Here is an 18228-nt window from a genome sequence, read left to right as displayed (position 1 = left end):
AAATAAAAGGCATTAATAACATCGAACTAACGTTTTAAGGGGGGAAAAAAAAATCCGGAAAAGTAGAAATTCAAGAGGTAAAAGCCCAAAACTTCGCCAAAAGCGATGGAACTTAAGAAAGCAAAAAATAGAAAATAAAGGGATAAAATCGGTGGCGCGTTTTCCCAGTGGTGGCAGCGCCTCGGGGACAGAGCGAAGAAAAAGGGGCAAAAAAAAAAAAAAAAAGGAAAATCAATTTAAAACAATAATGAGGAGGTAAACATCAAAAAAGTTTTACGGATTTTCACTTTAATGTATTTTATGTTTCAGGTAACTTTAAAAAGGGGGAGGGAGAACACGTGAGTGGGGGGGACAAATTCCGAGGGTGGAACTCTTGAGGCGAAAAATCCTCAAATCAGGCAAAAATCCTCCAAAAACTAGTTTTAAAAAATCGAGCTACTAACTGAAAACGAGAAAACAGTTTTTTAAAGCGAAAACTTAATTAAGAATGTAAATTAAAGAGATACGATCGTACATATTTAGCGCTGAGATCCCCGGGGTGCTGTTTGCTGCAAGAGGCTCGTTCCTGAGGGGAAAACTTATTCCAAAAAGGGTAAAAAATGTAAAAACATTTTACGGAAAATTAAAAATTAATGAAAACTACGTTAAATCGGCCTTAAAATACGTATTAAAATACAATTAATTAGATTTAAACTGATGTTAAGGGGAGAATGGGGAGACACGTGGTGGAGGGGGAGGGGGGCAAAATCGTGAGGGAAAATGAGGTAAAAAGTCTTCAGGTTAGCCAAAAAAGATATAAAAAACCAAACAAAAATACGGATGAAGTCGAAACGAGATCCTCTGAAAGCCGTTTCCCGCCGGTGGCTCCGCCTGAGGGAAGATAAACGGAGTCACAGCGGGACCGAACCAGGACCACCGGAGTCCCCCCAGGGATCCCCCGGCCCCTCCCGGAGTCCCCCTCCGCCCCTCCCGGAACATTTGTGCGACCCCCCAAAATCCGGTGGAGCCCCGAAGCCTCCTCTGCTCCGCCGGGTGAAGAAGGAGCCGCCGCTGCTCTGCGACACCGCTAAAACCCCGAGCGCCCGCGGCTGGCGGCGACGGGGGGAACGCAGGTCGGGATCGCGATCGGGAGCCATGCCGCCATAGAAAAACACGCGCGCGCGCGCGCCCCTTCCCCCACAGCCGCCATTTCCCCCCTACTACCTCTCCCATGCGACCCCTCCGCCGGCCCCTCACAGACTGAGTCGTCCCCGCCTTCGCCCGCCAGCCCCCCTCAGCAAAGCCGCGCCCCCCGACGCTCCTATTGGCCGGCGCTTCGCCGCCTGCCAATCCGATTGGCTGCTGGGTGAGGCGCCGTTACGCAACCGAGGCGCGGCTTAGCGTTGATTGACAGCGATGCTAATGAGGGGGCGGGGCTGAAGCTGGTGATTGACAGCCACGGAAGCAGCACAGACAGAAAGGGGCGTGGCTTGCAGCGTTGATTGACACGGCTCCAGCATGACTGACAGGAGATGATCGATCCCCTCAGGATGGGATGAGTCCCAAATTGAATGACGTCGCACACAAATGAAGGCGCGGCAAGGTGGGAGTTGGCCTTTTATTGAGTGGGTGTGGCCACCAGGTGTGGTCACTTCAGGGCGTGGCCACCTCAGTCCCGCCAGGTCACCTCCACCTCGTCCGTCCGGTACCTGCGTGCGGCCACAGGTCAAAGGTCAGCGGCCCAACGCTGCCCACCCGGCCCCGCCCCCGGGGCCGCGCGCTCCGACCTCTGCGTGATCCCCGATTGGCTGAGCTCCGTCACCTGCCCCGCCCTCAGCATCTCCCAGCCGGCCTGGGCGATCATGGCGCCGTTGTCGACGCAGTACCTGGGGGCAAAGGTCGGGGGTCAAAGGTCGGGCTGCGTCCCTCAGGCGAGCCCCGTCCCCCCCCGAGGCCGGCGCCGCCCTCACCTGTCGTCCGTGGGGCAGAGCTCGGCCCCCCGGGCGCGGCACATGGTCCGCAGCATCTCCTGCAGCCGGTGGTTACCTGGGCACAGGCGAGCTGGGCGTGGCCGCGGGCGTGGCCGGGCACGCGGCTCCCCCACGGCCCCTCCAGGTGCGACCGCGCCCCTTGGGTGGGGCTCCCACCCCCCCAAAGTGGGGGGCCAAAAAGTGTGACCACGCCCCCACCCAGGTGTGACCACGCCCACTCCCAGCTGTGACCACGCCCACACCCAGGTATGACCACGCCCTTCCCCGGTGTGACCACGCCCCTCCCCGGTGTGACCACGCCCACTCCCCGGTATGACCACGCCCCTCCCCGGTGTGACCACGCCCACTCCCAGCTGTGACCACGCCCAAACCCAGGTGTGACCACGCCCCGCCCCGGTGTGACCACGCCCACTCCCCGGTATGACCACGCCCCGCCCCGGTGTGACCACGCCCACTCCCCGGTGTGACCACGCCCACTCCCCGGTATGACCACGCCCCTCCCAGGTGTGACCACGCCCACTCCCCGGTGTGACCACGCCCCTCCCAGGTATGACCACGCCCACTCCCAGCTGTGACCACGCCCACTCCCAGCTGTGACCACACCCCTCCCAGGTATGACCACGCCCACTCCCAGGTGTGACCACGCCCACTCCCAGGTATGACCACGCCCACTCCCAGGTGTGACCACGCCCGCTCCCAGGTGTGACCACGCCCGCTCCCAGGTGTGACCACGCCCACTCCCAGGTGTGACCACGCCCACACCCAGGTATGACCACGCCCCGCCCCGGTGTGGCCACGCCCACTCCCAGGTGTGACCACGCCCCTCCCAGGTGTGGCCACGCCCACTCCCAGCTGTGACCACGCCCACACCCAGGTATGACCACGCCCTGCCCCGGTGTGGCCACGCCCACTCCCAGGTGCGACCACGCCCCTCCCAGGTATGACCACGCCCTTCCCCGGTGTGACCACGCCCCTCCCCGGTGTGACCACGCCCCTCCCCGGTGTGACCACGCCCCGCCCCGGTGTGACCACGCCCCCTCCCCGGTGTGACCACGCCCCTCCCAGGTGTGACCACGCCCTTCCCCGGTGTGACCACACCCCTCCCCGGTGTGACCACGCCCACTCCCAGGTATGACCACACCCCTCCCCGGTGTGGCCACGCCCACACCCAGGTGTGACCACGCCCCGCCCCGGTGTGGCCACGCCCACTCCCAGGTGTGACCACACCCCTCCCAGGTGTGGCCACGCCCCGCCCCGGTGTGACCACGCCCCCACCCAGGTGTGGCCACGCCCCTCCCCGGTGTGACCACGCCCACTCCCAGGTGTGACCACGCCCCGCCCCGGTGTGGCCACGCCCACTCCCAGGTGTGACCACACCCCTCCCAGGTGTGACCACGCCCCTCCCAGGTGTGACCACGCCCACTCCCAGGTGTGACCACGCCCACTCCCAGGTATGACCACGCCCTTCCCCGGTGTGACCACGCCCCTCCCAGGTGTGACCACGCCCACTCCCAGGTATGACCACACCCCTCCCAGGTGTGACCACGCCCTTCCCCGGTGTGACCACGCCCCTCCCGGTGTGGCCACGCCCACTCACAGGCCACACCCCCCACCAGCAGCAGGTGCTTCGCCCTGGTCAGCGCCAGCGCCCTCTCGGTCACCTCGGCCAGCATCGCGAACGCCGTCTCCTGCCCAAATCCCAAAAATGGCCCAAAATCCTGGGGAACGCCACATCCCGCCCGAAATTCCCCTTCTGTCTCCAACAACTCCGTTCACAGAGCCAAAATTACCCCGAAAGCTTCGTTATTTGGCCCAAATCCTCCAAACACGTTTACTTGCTTCCCCAAAACTCCCCTAATTACCCCAAAGCCCCATTAAAATTCTCCAAATTCCGCTAACCACAACCCAAATTCCCTTAAACCCTCCCCGGAATGTTCCAAATACCCCAAAATTCCATGAACGACCCAAAATGAGCCCCCAAACCACTCAATATCCACTCCAAATCTATTAGTGACCCCCAAAGCCCAATTAATCCCCTCAAACCACAATTAATCCCCTCAAACCCCAATTAACTCCCCCCAAACCCCAATTAATCCCCTCCAACTAACCCCCCAAATCCCAATTAATTTACCTCAAACCCCAATTAACTCCCCCCAAACCCCAATTAATCCCCTCAAACCCCAATTAACCTCCCCCCAAACCCCAATTAATCCCCTCAAACTCCAACTAACCCCCCAAATCCCAATTAATTTACCTCAAACCCCAATTAACTCCCCCCAAACCCCAATTAATCCCCTCAAACTCCAACTAACCCCCCAAATCCCAATTAATTTACCTCAAACCCCAATTAACTCCCCCCAAACCCCAATTAATCCCCTCAAACCCCAATTAACTCCCCCCAAACCCCAATTAATCCCCTCAAACTCCAACTAACCCCCCAAATCCCAATTAATTTACCTCAAACCCCAATTAACTCCCCCCAAACCCCAATTAACCCCCTCAAACTCCAATTAGCCTCCCCAAATCCCATTTTTCCTCCCCTCCACCTGTAGGGAGAAGCACAAATCCTCTGGGGTCGCCTCTCCCGACTCCAACAATTTTGGGGTCACTGCCTGGGGGGGGGGGGCACGAAAAAGGGGTTTTAGGGTCCCCCCAAATTGCTCTGGGTTCCCCTTTCGGGATTTTGGGATCCCCTCTGAGATTTTGGGATCTCCTTTGGGGTTTTGGGATCCCCTCTGAGATTTTGGGATCTCCTTTGGGGTTTTGGGATCGTCTCTGAGATTTTGGGATCTCCTTTGGGGTTTTGGGATCCCCTCTGAGATTTTGAGATCTCCTTTGGGACTTTGGGGTGTCCCTGCTGCCACCCCATTGCCCTCCATGGGTAGACCTGATGTGCCAAAGCCCTGGGGGTCCCCACATGGATTTTGGGGGCGTTTCGTGGAACTTGGCGATTCTGAGGACCCTCCCAGCGGATTTTGGGGTCCCCCGGGGGGTTTCGGGGTACCTGGAGGTGCGAGAGCAGCCCCGAGAACGACACGTCCAGCCCCTTGACCACGTAGGGCAGCGGGATCAGCTGGCGGCCCCTGAGGGGATTTTGGGGGAGAATTTAGGATTTTGGGCATTCTGGAAGGTTCCCGTGGGATTCCGGGGTGGTTTGGGGTCGTTTTTGGGGTCATTTTTGGGGTCACCTCTTGGCCAGCTGCTCCACGTTGTAGCCCGGGCTGGGAGCGTTGGGGATCTGTGGGAAAAGGGGCAGGGTCAGTGCGGGCGTGGCCGGGTGGGCGTGGCCGGGTGGGCGTGGCCGGGTGGGCGTGGCCGGGTGGGCGTGGCCCGGCGCGCGCAGCCCCACCTGCAGCAGCCGGGCCAGGCGGTCGATGCAGTTGCCGACGGCCACGTCCAGCGTCTCGCCCAGGATCCGGTACCGGCGCCGGGAATACGCGATCACCTGCGGGGTTCACGCCGGGGGACGTCACGTCGCGATATCGCGGCGATACCCGGCGATATCGCGGCGATACCCGGCGATATCACTCCCTGCCACGCCTCCCGGCCGCGGCGCCTCCCCGTACCGCGATACCTGGGTGTTGCCGCCGCTGACGTAGAGCACCAGCGGGTCGGGCGCGCGCCCCAGCAGCCGGCCCATCTCGATGTGCCCCACGCAGTGGTTGACGGCCAGCAGCGGCCGCTCCCAGAGCTGCGCCAGCGTCCGCGCCACGGCCGCCACCACGGCCAGCGGCGAGCCCATGCCGGGGCCTGCCCCAAAACGGCCTCGATTCACCCCAAACGGCCCCGCTGGGATCCCCCAAAACCTTCCCAGGGCAGTCTGCAGGCAGGTTTTGGGGTGGATTTGGGGGTTTTTGGGGGTCTACGGGAGGGGGTTTTGGGGTTTTTCTGGGGTCTATGGAGGGGGTTTTGGGGTTTTTTTGGGGATTTTTTGGGGGATTTGGGGGATTTTTGGAAAATTTTTGGGGGTTTTGGGGGACTTTTGGGGATTTTTGGGGGCTTTTTGGAGATTTCTGGGGGTTTTTCGGGAATTTTTGGGGGATTTCGGGGAATTTTTGGGGATTTTTGGGGGATTTTTGGGGGATTTTGGGGGGAGTTTTGGGGGTTTCAGGGGATTTTTGGGGGATTTTGGCGGTTTATGCGGGGTTTTTAGGGGTTTTTGGGCATTTTTGGGGTTTTTTGGGTGTTTCGGGGGATTTTTGGGGGATTTCTTGGATTTTTGGGGGATTTTTTGGGGATTATGGGGATTTTAGGGTTTTTTTGGGGTCTATGGAAGGGGTTTTGGGGTTTTTCTGGGGTCTATGGAGGGTTTTGGGGTTTTTTTGGGGAATTTTTCAGGGATTTGGGGGAATTTTTGGGGAATTTTGAGGGAATATTTGGGGGTTTCGGGGGACTTTTCGGGATTTTTGGGGATTTTGCGGGATTTTTGGGGGTTTCTGGGGATTTTTTGGGAATTTTGGGGGGATTTTTGGGGGATTTTGGGGATTTTTTTGGGAATTTTGGGGGGATTTTTGGGGTCTATGGAGGGGGTTTTGGGATTTTTCTTGGGTCTATGGAGCGTTTTGGGGTTTTTTGGGTCTATGGAGGGGGTTTTGGGGTTTTTTGAGGTCTATGGAGGGGGTTTGGGGTTGTTTGGGGTCTATGGAGGGTTTTGGGGTTGTTTGGGGTCTATGGAGGGGGTTTTGGAGTTGTTTGGGGTCTGTGGAGGAGGATTTGGGGTTGTTTGGGGTCTATGGAGGGGGATTTGGGGTTTTTTGGGGCCTATGGAGGGGGATTTGGGGTTGTTTGGGGTCTATGGAGGGGGATTTGGGGTTTTTTGGGGTCTATGGAGGGGGTTTTGGGGTTGTTTTGGGGTCTATGGAGGGGGTTTTGGGGTTGTTTGGGGTCTATGGAGAGGGTTTTGGGGTTGTTTGGGGTCTGTGGAGGGGGTTTTGGGGTTGTTTTGGGGTCTGTGGAGGGGGTTTTGGGGTTGTTTTGGGGTCTATGGAGGGGGTTTTGGGGTTGTTTTGGGGTCTATGGTGGGGTTTTGGGGTTGTTTTTGGGGTCTGTGGAGGGGGTTTTGGGGTTGTTTTGGGGTCTATGGAGGGGGTTTTGGGGTTGTTTTGGGGTCTGTGGAGGGGGTTTTGGGGTTGTTTTGGGGTCTATGGAGGGGGTTTTGGGGTTGTTTTGGGGTCTGTGGAGGGGGTTTTGGGGTTGTTTTGGGGTCTATGGAGGGGGTTTTGGGGTTGTTTTTGGGGTTTATGGAGGGGGTTTTGGGGTTGTTTGGGGTCTATGGAGGGGGTTTTGGGGTTGTTTTGGGGTCTATGGAGGGGGTTTTGGGGTTGTTTTGGGGTCTATGGAGGGGGTTTTGGGGTTGTTTTGGGTCTATGGAGGGGGTTTTGGGGTTGTTTGGGGTCTATGGAGGGGGTTTTGGGGTTGTTTTTGGGGTTTATGGAGGGGGTTTTGGGGTTGTTTTGGGGTCTGTGGAGGGGGTTTTGGGGTTGTTTTTGGGGTCTATGGAGGGGGTTTTGGGGTTGTTTTTGGGGTTTATGGAGGGGGTTTTGGGGTTGTTTGGGGTCTATGGAGGGGGTTTTGGGGTTGTTTTGGGGTCTATGGAGGGGGTTTTGGGGTTGTTTTGGGTCTATGGAGGGGGTTTTGGGGTTGTTTGGGGTCTATGGAGGGGGTTTTGGGTTGTTTTTGGGGTTTATGGAGGGGGTTTTGGGGTTGTTTTTGGGGTCTGTGGAGGGGGTTTTGGGGTTGTTTTTGGGGTCTATGGAGAGGGTTTTGGGGTTGTTTGGGGTCTATGGAGGGGGTTTTGGGGTTGTTTTGGGGTCTGTGGAGGGGGTTTTTGGGGTTGTTTGGGGTCTATGGAGGGGGTTTTGGGGTTGTTTGGGGTCTATGGAGAGGGTTTTGGGGTTTTTTTGGGGTCTGTGGAGGGGGTTTTGGGGTTGTTTTGGGGTCTGTGGAGGGGGTTTTGGGGTTGTTTGGGGTCTATGGAGGGGGATTTGGGGTTTTTTGGGGTCTATGGAGGGGGTTTTGGGGTTGTTTGGGGTCTATGGAGAGGGTTTTGGGGTTGTTTGGGGTCTGTGGAGAGGGTTTTGGGGTTGTTTGGGGTCTGTGGAGGGGGTTTTGGGGTTGTTTGGGGTCTGTGGAGGGGGTTTTGGGGTTGTTTGGGGTCTGTGGAGAGGGTTTTGGGGTTGTTTTGGGGTCTATGGAGAGGGTTTTGGGGTTGTTTTGGGGTCTATGGAGAGGGTTTTGGGGTTGTTTTGCGGTCTATGGAGGGGGTTTTGGGGTTTTTTTGGGGTCTGTGGAGAGGGTTTTGGGGTTGTTTTTGGGGTCTGTGGAGGGGGTTTTGGGGTTGTTTTGGGGTCTGTGGAGGGGGTTTTGGGGTTGTTTTGGGGTCTATGGAGAGGGTTTTGGGGTTGTTTGGGGTCTATGGAGGGGGTTTTGGGGTTGTTTTGGGGTCTATGGAGGGGGTTTTGGGGTTTTTTTGGGGTCTGTGGAGGGGGTTTTGGGGTTGTTTTTGGGGTCTGTGGAGGGGTTTTTGGGGTTGTTTTGGGGTCTGTGGAGGGGGTTTTGGGGTTGTTTGGGGTCTATGGAGAGGGTTTTGGGGTTGTTTGGGGTCTATGGAGGGGGTTTTGGGGTTGTTTGGGGTCTATGGAGAGGGTTTTGGGGTTTTTTTGGGGTCTGTGGAGGGGGTTTTGGGGTTGTTTTGGGGTCTATGGAGGGGGTTTTGGGGTTGTTTTGGGGTCTGTGGAGGGGGTTTTGGGGTTGTTTGGGGTCTATGGAGAGGGTTTTGGGGTTGTTTGGGGTCTGTGGAGGGGGTTTTGGGGTTGTTTTGGGGTCTGTGGAGGGGGTTTTGGGGTTGTTTTGGGGTCTATGGAGAGGGTTTTGGGGTTGTTTTGAGGTCTATGGAGGGGGTTTTGGGGTTGTTTTGGGGTCTATGGAGAGGGTTTTGGGGTTGTTTGGGGTCTATGGAGAGGGTTTTGGGGTTGTTTTGGGGTCTATGGAGGGGGGTTTGGGGTTTTTTTTGGGGTCTGTGGAGGGGGTTTTGGGGTTTTTTTGGGGTCTGTGGAGGGGGTTTTGGGGTTGTTTTGGGGTCTATGGAGAGGGTTTTGGGGTTGTTTGGGGTCTATGGAGAGGGTTTTGGGGTTTTTTTGGGGTCTGTGGAGGGGGTTTTGGGGTTGTTTGGGGTCTATGGAGAGGGTTTTGGGGTTTTTTTGGGGTCTGTGGAGGGGGTTTTGGGGTTGTTTTGGGGTCTATGGAGAGGGTTTTGGGGTTGTTTGGGGTCTATGGAGGGGGTTTTGGGGTTTTTTTGGGGTCTGTGGAGGGGGTTTTGGGGTTGTTTTTGGGGTTTATGGAGGGGGTTTTGGGGTTGTTTTTGGGGTCTATGGAGGGGGTTTTGGGGTTGTTTTTGGGGTTTATGGAGGGGGTTTTGGGGTTGTTTTGGGGTCTGTGGAGGGGGTTTTGGGGTTGTTTTGGGGTCTATGGAGGGGGTTTTGGGGTTGTTTGGGGTCTGTGGAGGGGGTTTTGGGGTTGTTTTGGGGTCTATGGAGGGGGTTTTGGGGTTGTTTGGGGTCTATGGAGAGGGTTTTGGGGTTGTTTTGGGGTCTGGGGGGGGGGTTTTGGGGTTGTTTGGGGTCTGTGGAGGGGTTTTGGGGTTGTTTTGGGGTCTTTGGGGGGGGTTTTTGGGGTTGTTTGGGGTCTATGGAGAGGGTTTTGGGGTTGTTTTGGGGTCTGTGGAGGGGGTTTTGGGGTTGTTTGGGGTCTATGGAGGGGGTTTTGGGGTTGTTTGGGGTCTGTGGAGGGGGTTTTGGGGTTGTTTTGGGGTCTATGGGGGGGGTTTTGGGGTTTTTTTTGGGGTCTGTGGAGGGGGTTTTGGGGTTGTTTTTGGGGTTTATGGCGGGGGTTTTGGGGTTGTTTTTGGGGTCTATGGAGGGGGTTTTGGGGTTGTTTTTGGGGTTTATGGAGGGGGTTTTGGGGTTGTTTTGGGGTCTGTGGAGGGGGTTTTGGGGTTGTTTTGGGGTCTATGGAGGGGGTTTTGGGGTTGTTTGGGGTCTGTGGAGGGGGTTTTGGGGTTGTTTTGGGGTCTATGGAGGGGGTTTTGGGGTTGTTTGGGGTCTATGGAGAGGGTTTTGGGGTTGTTTTGGGGTCTGTGGAGGGGGTTTTGGGGTTGTTTGGGGTCTGTGGAGGGGGTTTTGGGGTTGTTTTGGGGTCTGTGGAGGGGGTTTTGGGGTTGTTTGGGGTCTATGGAGAGGGTTTTGGGGTTGTTTTGGGGTCTGTGGAGGGGGTTTTGGGGTTGTTTGGGGTCTATGGAGGGGGTTTTGGGGGTTTTTTGGGGTCTATGGAGGGGGTTTTGGGGTTGTTTGGGGTCTATGGAGGGGGTTTTGGGGTTGTTTTTGGGGTTTATGGAGGGGGTTTTGGGGTTGTTTTTGGGGTTTATGGAGGGGGTTTTGGGGTTGTTTTGGGGTCTATGGAGAGGGTTTTGGGGTTGTTTTGGGTCGGTTTCCGGCCTCACCCTTGGTGAAGGCGACCCCGTCCAGGTCGCGGGGCTCCACCCCCGCCTCGCGCAGCGCGGCCCGGACCAAGCCCAGCAGCACCGCCCGGTGGTGCCGCCCGGTGGGGCCGGGGGCGAACCCTGAGGGGCGGGAGAGCACCGGGGAGGGGTCAGCGGTGAGGGGACACCCGGGGGCCACCGGAGGAGGGGGGGGGGGAGAAGTGGAAAGTGACGTCACCCTGTCCCGGCGGCGTGACGTAGGTGGCGCGGCGGTTGCTGAGGACGGCGCCGTCCCGCACCACCCCCGCGCCCACCTTGTTGGCGGAGCCCTCCAGGCCCAGCACGGTCGGCATGACGTCACGCCGGGCTCCCCCGGTGTCCCTCGGTGACGTCACGCCGCCGCCGCTGCTTCTCCTCCTCCCGCCGCTTCTCCCGCCGCTCCTCCACGTCACTGCCGCCCCTCCTCCTCCTCCTCCTCCTCCTCAGGGGCATTTCCGCTTCCGGCCACGCCCCTTCCCCTCACGCTTCCCGCGCGCGCGGAGCCGCTCGCGCCGTTCCCGCCGCCGCCGCCCCCCCCCCCAAGGCCCAGTCGCGGCCGCTGATTGGTCCCGCGCGCCGCCGGCGCGGCCGCCGATTGGTCCCGCGAGCTGAGGTACGGCGGGCGCTGATTGGGTGTGGATGCGGGGGGGGGAGATGGGACGGGTTTAACCGGGAGAACGGCGGGCGCTGATTGGCTACTGCGAAAGATGATTGGCAGACGGTGGGGGCAGGAGAGCGGGCGGGTTTAACGGGAGGGCACCGGCCGCTGTTTGGGCGGTTCCATTCCCGGCTCCGATCCCGATCGGCCCCGGTTCGGGCCCCCCCCGGGATCTGAAGGTTCCCGGTTCCATTCCCGGCTCCGATCCCGATCGGCCCCGGTTCGGGCCCCCCCCCCCCCCCCCCGGGAGCTGATTGTTCCCGGTTCCATTCCCGGTCCCGATCCCGGTTCGTGCCCCAGCACCCGCACGTGGCGGCGGCGGCGGGCGCTGATTGGCTGCCGCGGCGTGTGGGGGAGGCGCTCTTTGATTGGCTGAGCCGTGGCGGGGGGGCGGGGCTGAAGGCCGCGGCGCGCTCTGATTGGCCGCGGGGCTCGCGCTGATGGCGGCCTCTCTCCCCGCTGCAGGGGCGGGGCCTGAAGCCCGGGGGGCGGGGCCAGCGGCGGAGGGGGCGTGTCCCAGGCGCAGTGGGCGGGGCCTGCGCCATGCCGAAGCGCGGGAAAAAGAAGGAGGAGAGCGGCAGCGGGGACGAGGCCGGTGAGTGACCAGTACGGACCATTACAGCCCAGTAACGCCAGTGCGGCCCCTCGTGACCCAGTATAACTTAACATGGCTCAGCACAACCCGGTAGAACCCATTTTAACTGAGTATAACCCAGTACAACCCGGTATAGTCCAGTATAACCCTTTGCAACCCCTTACAATGCATTATAACTCAGTATAACCCAGTATAAATCTCTATAACCCAGTACAACCCGGTATAGTCCCGTATAGCCCTTTGCAACCCCTTACAATGCATTATAACTCAGTATAACCCAGTATAAACTTCTATAACCCAGTACAACCCGGTATAGTCCAGTATAACCCTTTGCAACCCCTTACAATGCGTTATAACTCAGTATAACCCAGTATAAACCTCTATAACCCAGTATCACCCAGTCCATGTCAAGCAGCCCTTCGCAGGCCCTCCCAGTGCTCCCAGTCCCTCCCAGTAACCCCTCCCCACACAGGGCCCGGCCCGGCCAAGGTGGCCAAGGCAGCCAAGGCAGCGCCGGCCCCGTCCTACGAGGACCCGCCCACCCGCGAGGCCACGCCCGAGGGCCGGCGCTGGACACTCAAAGTGACCTCGTGGAACGTGGACGGGCTGCGGGCCTGGGTGCGCAAGGGTGGGGCCAAGGTGAGTGGGGGCAGGGCTGGGTGGGGCCCACAGCTTTTGGGGGGCACCCAAGGGGAGCGGGGGTGGGGTCCCATTAATTTTTGGGGGTTCCCATATACTTGGGGTGGTCCCCATAAGTTTTGGACGGGTCCCTTGTCCATTTTGGGTGATATTTCAGGGTTCCCCCACACTTTTCTGGGTGCTGCCTGTGCCTTTTGGGGTTCCCAGCACAATTTAGGGGTTCCCAGTTGGATTCTGGGGCTCCCAGTCTGACTCGGGGCCCCCCCAGTGGGTGCAGGAGGAGGCCCCGGATGTGCTGTGCCTGCAGGAGACCAAGTGCGGGGTCTCGGCCGTGCCCCCCGAGGTCCGGGCGCTGCCGGGGCTCCCCCACCAGTTCTGGGCCAGCGCCGAGGGCCGGCCGGGCTACAGCGGGGTGGGGCTGCTGGCCAAGACTGAGCCGCTCAACGTCACCTACGGCATCGGTGAGAGCACCAAACCGCCTCGAAATCACCCCAAAATCATCCCCAAACCGCCCCGAGTCAGTCAGCCCAGAATCCCCCTGAAATCATCCCAAAATCACCCCAAAATCATCCCCAAACCACCCCGAGTCAGTCAGCCCAGAATCCCCCTGAAATCATCCCAAAATCACCCCAGAATCATCCCCAAACCACCCCGAGTCAGTCAGCCCAGAATCCCCCTGAAATCATCCCAAAATCACCCCAGAATCATCCCCAAACCGCCCCGAGTCAGTCAGCCCAGAATCCCCCTGAAATCATCCCAAAATCACCCCAGAATCATCCCCAAACCGCCCCGAGTCAGTCAGCCCAGAATCCCCCTGAAATCATCCCAAAATCACCCCAGAATCATCCCCAAACCGCCCCGAGTCAGTCAGCCCAGAATCCCCCTGAAATCATCCCAAAATCACCCCAGAATCATCCCCAAACCACCCCGAGTCAGTCAGCCCAGAATCCCCCTGAAATCATCCCAAAATCACCCCAGAATCATCCCCAAACCGCCCCGAGTCAGTCAGCCCAGAATCCCCCTGAAATCATCCCAAAATCACCCCAGAATCATCCCCAAACCGCCCCGAGTCAGTCAGCCCAGAATCCCCCTGAAATCATCCCAAAATCACCCCAGAATCATCCCCAAACCGCCCCGAGTCAGTCAGCCCAGAATCCCCCTGAAATCATCCCAAAATCACCCCAAAATCATCCCAAAACCGCCCCGAGTCAGTCAGCCCAGAATTCCCCCTGAAATCATCCCAAAATCACCCCAAAATCATCCCAAAACTGCCCCGAGTCCATCGACCCAAAATCCCCCTGAAATGCACCCAAATCCACCCAAAAATGTGCCCTGACATCTGCCCAAGTGCAACCCCAAATTGCCCCCAAATCCTCCCCGAAATCAATCCCGTCACCCCCAAAATCCACTCAAAACCAACCCCAAATCCTCCCCAAAATCCCCCCCAGTTCCCCCTGTCCCCTTTCCCCTCCTTGCCCCGTTAGCCCTGGATCATTCCCAGTTCACTTCCAGTTGCTCCCAGCTCATTCCCAATCCCCTCCCAGTTCCCACCACTCCCTCCTAGTCCCTCCCAGTCCCTCCCCGCTCACTCCCAGTCCCCCCCAGTTCACTTCCAGTTGCCCCCAGCTCACTCCCAATCCCCTCCCAGACCCTCCCCGCTCACTCCCAGTCCCCTCCACAGGCGACCCCGAGCATGACGCCGACGGCCGCGTGGTGACGGCCGAGTTCCCGTCCCTCTTCGTGGTCTGCGCCTACGTCCCCAACGCCGGCCGCGGCCTGGTGCGCCTGGAGCCGCGCCAGCGCTTCGACGCCGCCTTCCTGGAGTTCCTGCGCCGCCTGGACGCCCAGAAACCGGTGCTGCTCTGCGGCGACCTCAACGTGGCCCACGCCGAGATCGACCTGTGCCACCCCCGCGCCAACCGCGCCAACCCCGGCTTCACCCCGCAGGAGCGCGAGGGCTTCACGCGGCTGCTGGGCGCCGGCTTCGTCGACTCCTTCCGCCACCTGTACCCGGAGGCGCGCGGCGCCTTCACCTTCTGGACCTACCTGGGCGGGGCGCGGGCGCGCAACGTGGGCTGGCGGCTCGACTACGCCGTGGTGTCGCGGCGGCTGCTGGCGTCGCTCTGCGACACCAAGATCCGCAACACCGTGGCCGGCAGCGACCACTGCCCCATCACCGCGCTGCTGGCCGTGTAGGGTTTCGGGTCGGGTCGGGTCGAAGCTGTCGAGAAATCGGCGCGAGTCGGTCCAGGTTGGGTTTTGATGGCGTCGCCGCGGCCGAGGTGGCGTCGTCTGGTTTTAATTGGATGTGCGTTGACCCAAAGGGGCCCAAAATTGACTGGAGATCGTCCTTGATGACGTCATCAAGGAGAAGGTTGCGTCGCCCACCTTGAGCCGGCCGGAACTTGACCCGAAATTGGCTCGAAATTGACCCAAAACCACCCCGAATCAGGTTTTGATGACGTCATCAAGACAAAGACCGTGCCGTGCTCTCGGTTTTACCCCGAATCCCCCCGAAACGGCCCAAATTTGGGCCTCTCAGGTGCTGCTGTTGCTGCTCAGACACAAAACTCCCACAAAAACGGCCCCAAAACCGTTCCTGCCCCTCCCCCACCCCATAGGCCCAGCCCCCCTCAGGGACCGCCCCTTCCCCCCCATTATATTTTAATAAATAAAGCTGAATTTTGGGGCAAAATCTCTTGATTTCGGGTTTATTTACATACAAGGCTACCATCGGTGGGCGTTGCCATCAAATAAATACGACTGTACATGGGGGGAGGGGGGAATATGTACAAGAGGGCGGGGCCATGCGGGGAGCGGCGGGGCCATGCTGGGGAGGGGGGAGGGGCGTGGCCGGAAGTGGCTGAACGTCCAATAGCGAACGAGGGTGTGGCTGCATGACGTCATGGGCGTGTCCCGCCACAAAGGGGGCGTGTCCCACGAGGAAGGGGTGTGTCCAAGGAGGGTGGGCGTGGTCAGGCGCGCGGGGGGAGGGGCTGGCTGACCCGCACGCAGCCCCAGTAGGCTGCGCGCAGCAGACACGCCCCCGCCCCCGCCCCCAGCACCGCCCACGCCGCCGGCACCCACCGTGCCCGGCGCCACAGCCACCACGTCCCGGCCTGGGCGGGGCAGAGGGGGAGCGGTCACTTCTGCTGGCCACGCCCTCCTGACCACGCCCCATTTAAGCCAGCCTCCTCCAATCCAGGCCCCCGAAGGCTCCGCCCCTTTCGGCCTTTCAGCCCTGACCCTTTCCCCACCTCATTCACTCCCTGGGCCCTCCCCCTTTCAGCCCCACCCTTTTAGGCCACGCCCACTTACACCACACCCCTGAAACCCCGCAAGCCCCTCCAAACACGCTCAAGCCACACCTCTTTAAGCACCTCCCCCTTTCAGACCACGCCCCACGCACACCTGGGCCCCTCCCCGGCCCCTCGGGCCCCGCCCTCACCGCCAGCCCGGCCGCGGCCCCGCCCATCAGCAGCGCCCCCAGAAGGCAGCAGAGGCAGCGTCGCCGTGGAAACCTCCGGCCAATCGCAGACCTGGGTGTGGCCGGACGGGCGTGGTCACCTCCAGAATGACCACGCCCACACCTGTGAGTGGCGTGGTCATAACAACCACGCCCCCAAAGGGGCGGGGCCTCACTTACACCTTGCGGCAGTGGGGGCAGCGCGCCAGGGAGCGGTCAGGGAGCTCCGCCCACTGCGGGGAATGAGGCGTGGTCACAAAGGGTCAAAAGGGCACGACCGGGGGGTGTGGCTGGGAGGGGGCGTGGCTTACCAGAAATGGGCCCCCGCAGTGAGCGCAGGCCACGCGAACCCCGCCTGGGGGCGGGTCCGGGCTGGGTGCCCCCGTCTGCACCGGGCCCAGGTTGATGATCCTCTTACTGGGGGGAACTGGGTTATACTGGGAGGGGGGCGGGGCAGGCAGGGGAACCCCCCCAGTGCTCCCAGTTTAGGACATGGACCTGCCAAAGTTACCCCCAGTGCTCCAAGTATGGGCTGGCAACCGTTCCCACTGCTCCCACTGATCTCCCAGTGCTCCCAATATGCCCCAGTGACCTCTCCCAGTGCTCCCAGTATGGCCCAATGACCCCCCTGAGTGACCACCAGTGCTCCCAGTATGGCCCAGTGACCAGTCCCAGTGTTCCCAGTGCTCCCAGTATGGCCCAGTGACCTCTCCCAGTGCTCCCAGTATGGCCCAATGACCCCCCGAGTGACCACCAGTGCTCCCAGTATGGCCCAGTGACCACTCCCCATGTTCCCAGTGCTCCCAGTATGGCCCAGTGATGCCCAGTGCTCCCAGTATGGCCCAGCTACCCCATCCGTGCTCCCAGTCTGGCCCACCCACCCCTCTCAGCGGCCCCAGTACGGCCCAGCAATCCCATCAGTGCTCCCAGGATGGCGCAGTGACCTCTCCCAGTGCTCCCAGTATGGCCCAGCAACCCCACTGATGCTCCCACTGCGGCCTCTCCCAGTCCCTCCCAATACACCAGAACACCATTCCAGTCCCCTTCCCCTCCATCCCAGTCCCCCTCCATCCCACCCCCCCCCCCAATCGCTCCCAGTCTGACCAGTACGGCCGCGGGCAGGCGATGCGCTGGGCCGAGGCCCGGCACACCAGCAGGCAGTTGCAGGGGCACCGCACGTATTTCTTCCCGCCGGGGGCCGTCCGGATTGGCTGCCGCCACAGAGGGGGCGGGGCCTCAGGGGACACGCCCTCCAACCTCGCCCACCCCAGGCGCCCCCACCCCGCCCAGACCACGCCCCTTTAGCCGCCACACCCTCCTCAAGCCCCACCCCTCGCTCCCATCCCCTTTCCCAGACCCTGACCCACAAGCCCGGCCCACCCGATTCAGGCCACGCCCCTCCGAGCCCCGCCCCTCCAAGCCCCGCCCCCCGGCCCCGCCCCTCACCGTGGCCTCGCCGCACCCCCCGCACTTCACCACGTGCTGGTGCGTCTTGCCCTCGACGCTGATTGGCCGCTGGCACACGCGGCACGTGACCGCCGGAGGCCCCGCCCCCACCGCCTCGGGGCTGCCCAATGGCGAGTAAGGGGGCGGGGCCTCGCCGGGACCCGCCCCGCCGCCGCCTGCCAATGGGGGAGCGCCGGGTCAGCCGCGCCCGCGTAAGCCACGCCTCTCCTCCCCCCCGGCGTGCCAAGCCACGCCCCCCCCGGTTAAAGCGCGCCCTTCCCGCGTCACCCCGCCTTCTCTCACCGGGCGCCGCGGCCCCGCCCGGCCCCGGCCCCGCCTCGGGCGGCAGCAGCGGCGATCGCTCCCCGTCCGCCATGACAGCGCCCAGGCCACGCCCCTCGGCGCCCGATTGGTCCGCCCGGGGCACGTGAGGGCGGCTCTCCACCGCCTCCCCCGCCCCGCGCGGCGCCATTGGCCCTGCCTGGTCACGTGACCCCCCCGCGCCGTTGCCGGGCGACCCCATCAGCTCTCCGCGCGCTCCCATTGGTCCGCTCACCGCACATGACCCCCCCCCCACCCCCCCCGCCACCTCGCGGCGTTGCCCGGGGCAACGCCCGCGCCGCTTTCCGGGTTCTTCCTCTCGCTCTCATTGGTCCGCTCGGCACACGTGACCCCCCCCACCTCGCGGCGTTGCCCGGCAACGCTACGGCCGCTTTTCCGGGTCCTTCCCCGCTCTCCCATTGGCCCGCGCTCCCCTCACGTGATTTGCCCTCAACTCCCTCCCGCGTTTCCCGGCAACGCTTTGCCCCCCGGCGCGCCTTCCCATTGGTTGGCTTCCCCGCACGCCGCGCGCTGATTGGTCGCTGCTCCTGCCACTCGCGCCCTCTTCGCCCGCGGCGGTTTCCATGGCGACGGGGGGGGCGCGGTCGGGCCGGCGCG

At 61.1% G+C, this 18228-nt stretch overlaps 3 protein-coding genes across 4 annotated transcripts; 1 reads left to right on the top strand and 2 right to left on the bottom strand.

Moving 5' to 3' along the window:
• Positions 1-1567: 1567 nt before the first annotated feature.
• On the bottom strand, positions 1568-10909 carry OSGEP (O-sialoglycoprotein endopeptidase). 2 transcript variants are annotated; one of them, XM_032097715.1, is made up of 11 exons: positions 10685-10909; positions 10468-10587; positions 5545-5720; positions 5320-5415; positions 5159-5208; positions 4975-5053; positions 4517-4582; positions 3568-3688; positions 1950-2025; positions 1767-1865; positions 1568-1688 (listed from the first exon to the last, which is right to left on the bottom strand). In XM_032097715.1, the coding sequence occupies exons 1-11, from the start codon at positions 10797-10799 to the stop codon at positions 1649-1651; spliced, it is 1038 nt and encodes a 345-aa protein (XP_031953606.1). In that variant the 5' UTR covers positions 10800-10909; the 3' UTR covers positions 1568-1648. The 2 variants fall into 2 exon arrangements, with proteins under 2 accessions (XP_031953606.1, XP_031953607.1); XM_032097716.1 differs by having other exon boundaries at positions 1596-1688; positions 3568-3658; positions 10685-10807.
• An 86-nt stretch (positions 10910-10995) lies between these two features.
• APEX1 (apurinic/apyrimidinic endodeoxyribonuclease 1) lies at positions 10996-14840 on the top strand. Its single transcript, XM_032097717.1, has 6 exons — positions 10996-11098; positions 11609-11738; positions 12211-12377; positions 12646-12838; positions 14059-14594; positions 14639-14840. Exons 2-5 carry the CDS (start codon positions 11687-11689, stop codon positions 14571-14573), a joined length of 927 nt encoding a protein of 308 aa, XP_031953608.1. The 5' UTR covers positions 10996-11098; positions 11609-11686; the 3' UTR covers positions 14574-14594; positions 14639-14840.
• Positions 14841-15072: 232 nt separating this feature from the next.
• Positions 15073-17786, bottom strand: PIP4P1 (phosphatidylinositol-4,5-bisphosphate 4-phosphatase 1). Its single transcript, XM_032097718.1, has 7 exons — positions 17593-17786; positions 17290-17465; positions 16948-17054; positions 16155-16260; positions 16024-16076; positions 15826-15916; positions 15073-15496 (listed from the first exon to the last, which is right to left on the bottom strand). Exons 1-7 carry the CDS (start codon positions 17759-17761, stop codon positions 15353-15355), a joined length of 846 nt encoding a protein of 281 aa, XP_031953609.1. The 5' UTR covers positions 17762-17786; the 3' UTR covers positions 15073-15352.
• Positions 17787-18228: the final 442 nt, after the last annotated feature.

Source organism: Corvus moneduloides, unplaced genomic scaffold, assembly GCF_009650955.1.
Source record: "Corvus moneduloides isolate bCorMon1 unplaced genomic scaffold, bCorMon1.pri scaffold_106_arrow_ctg1, whole genome shotgun sequence".
Taxonomy (NCBI): Eukaryota; Metazoa; Chordata; class Aves; order Passeriformes; family Corvidae; genus Corvus; species Corvus moneduloides.
The sequence above is the reverse complement of the archived record's forward strand: the minus strand, read 5'-3'. Positions and strand labels throughout refer to the sequence as shown.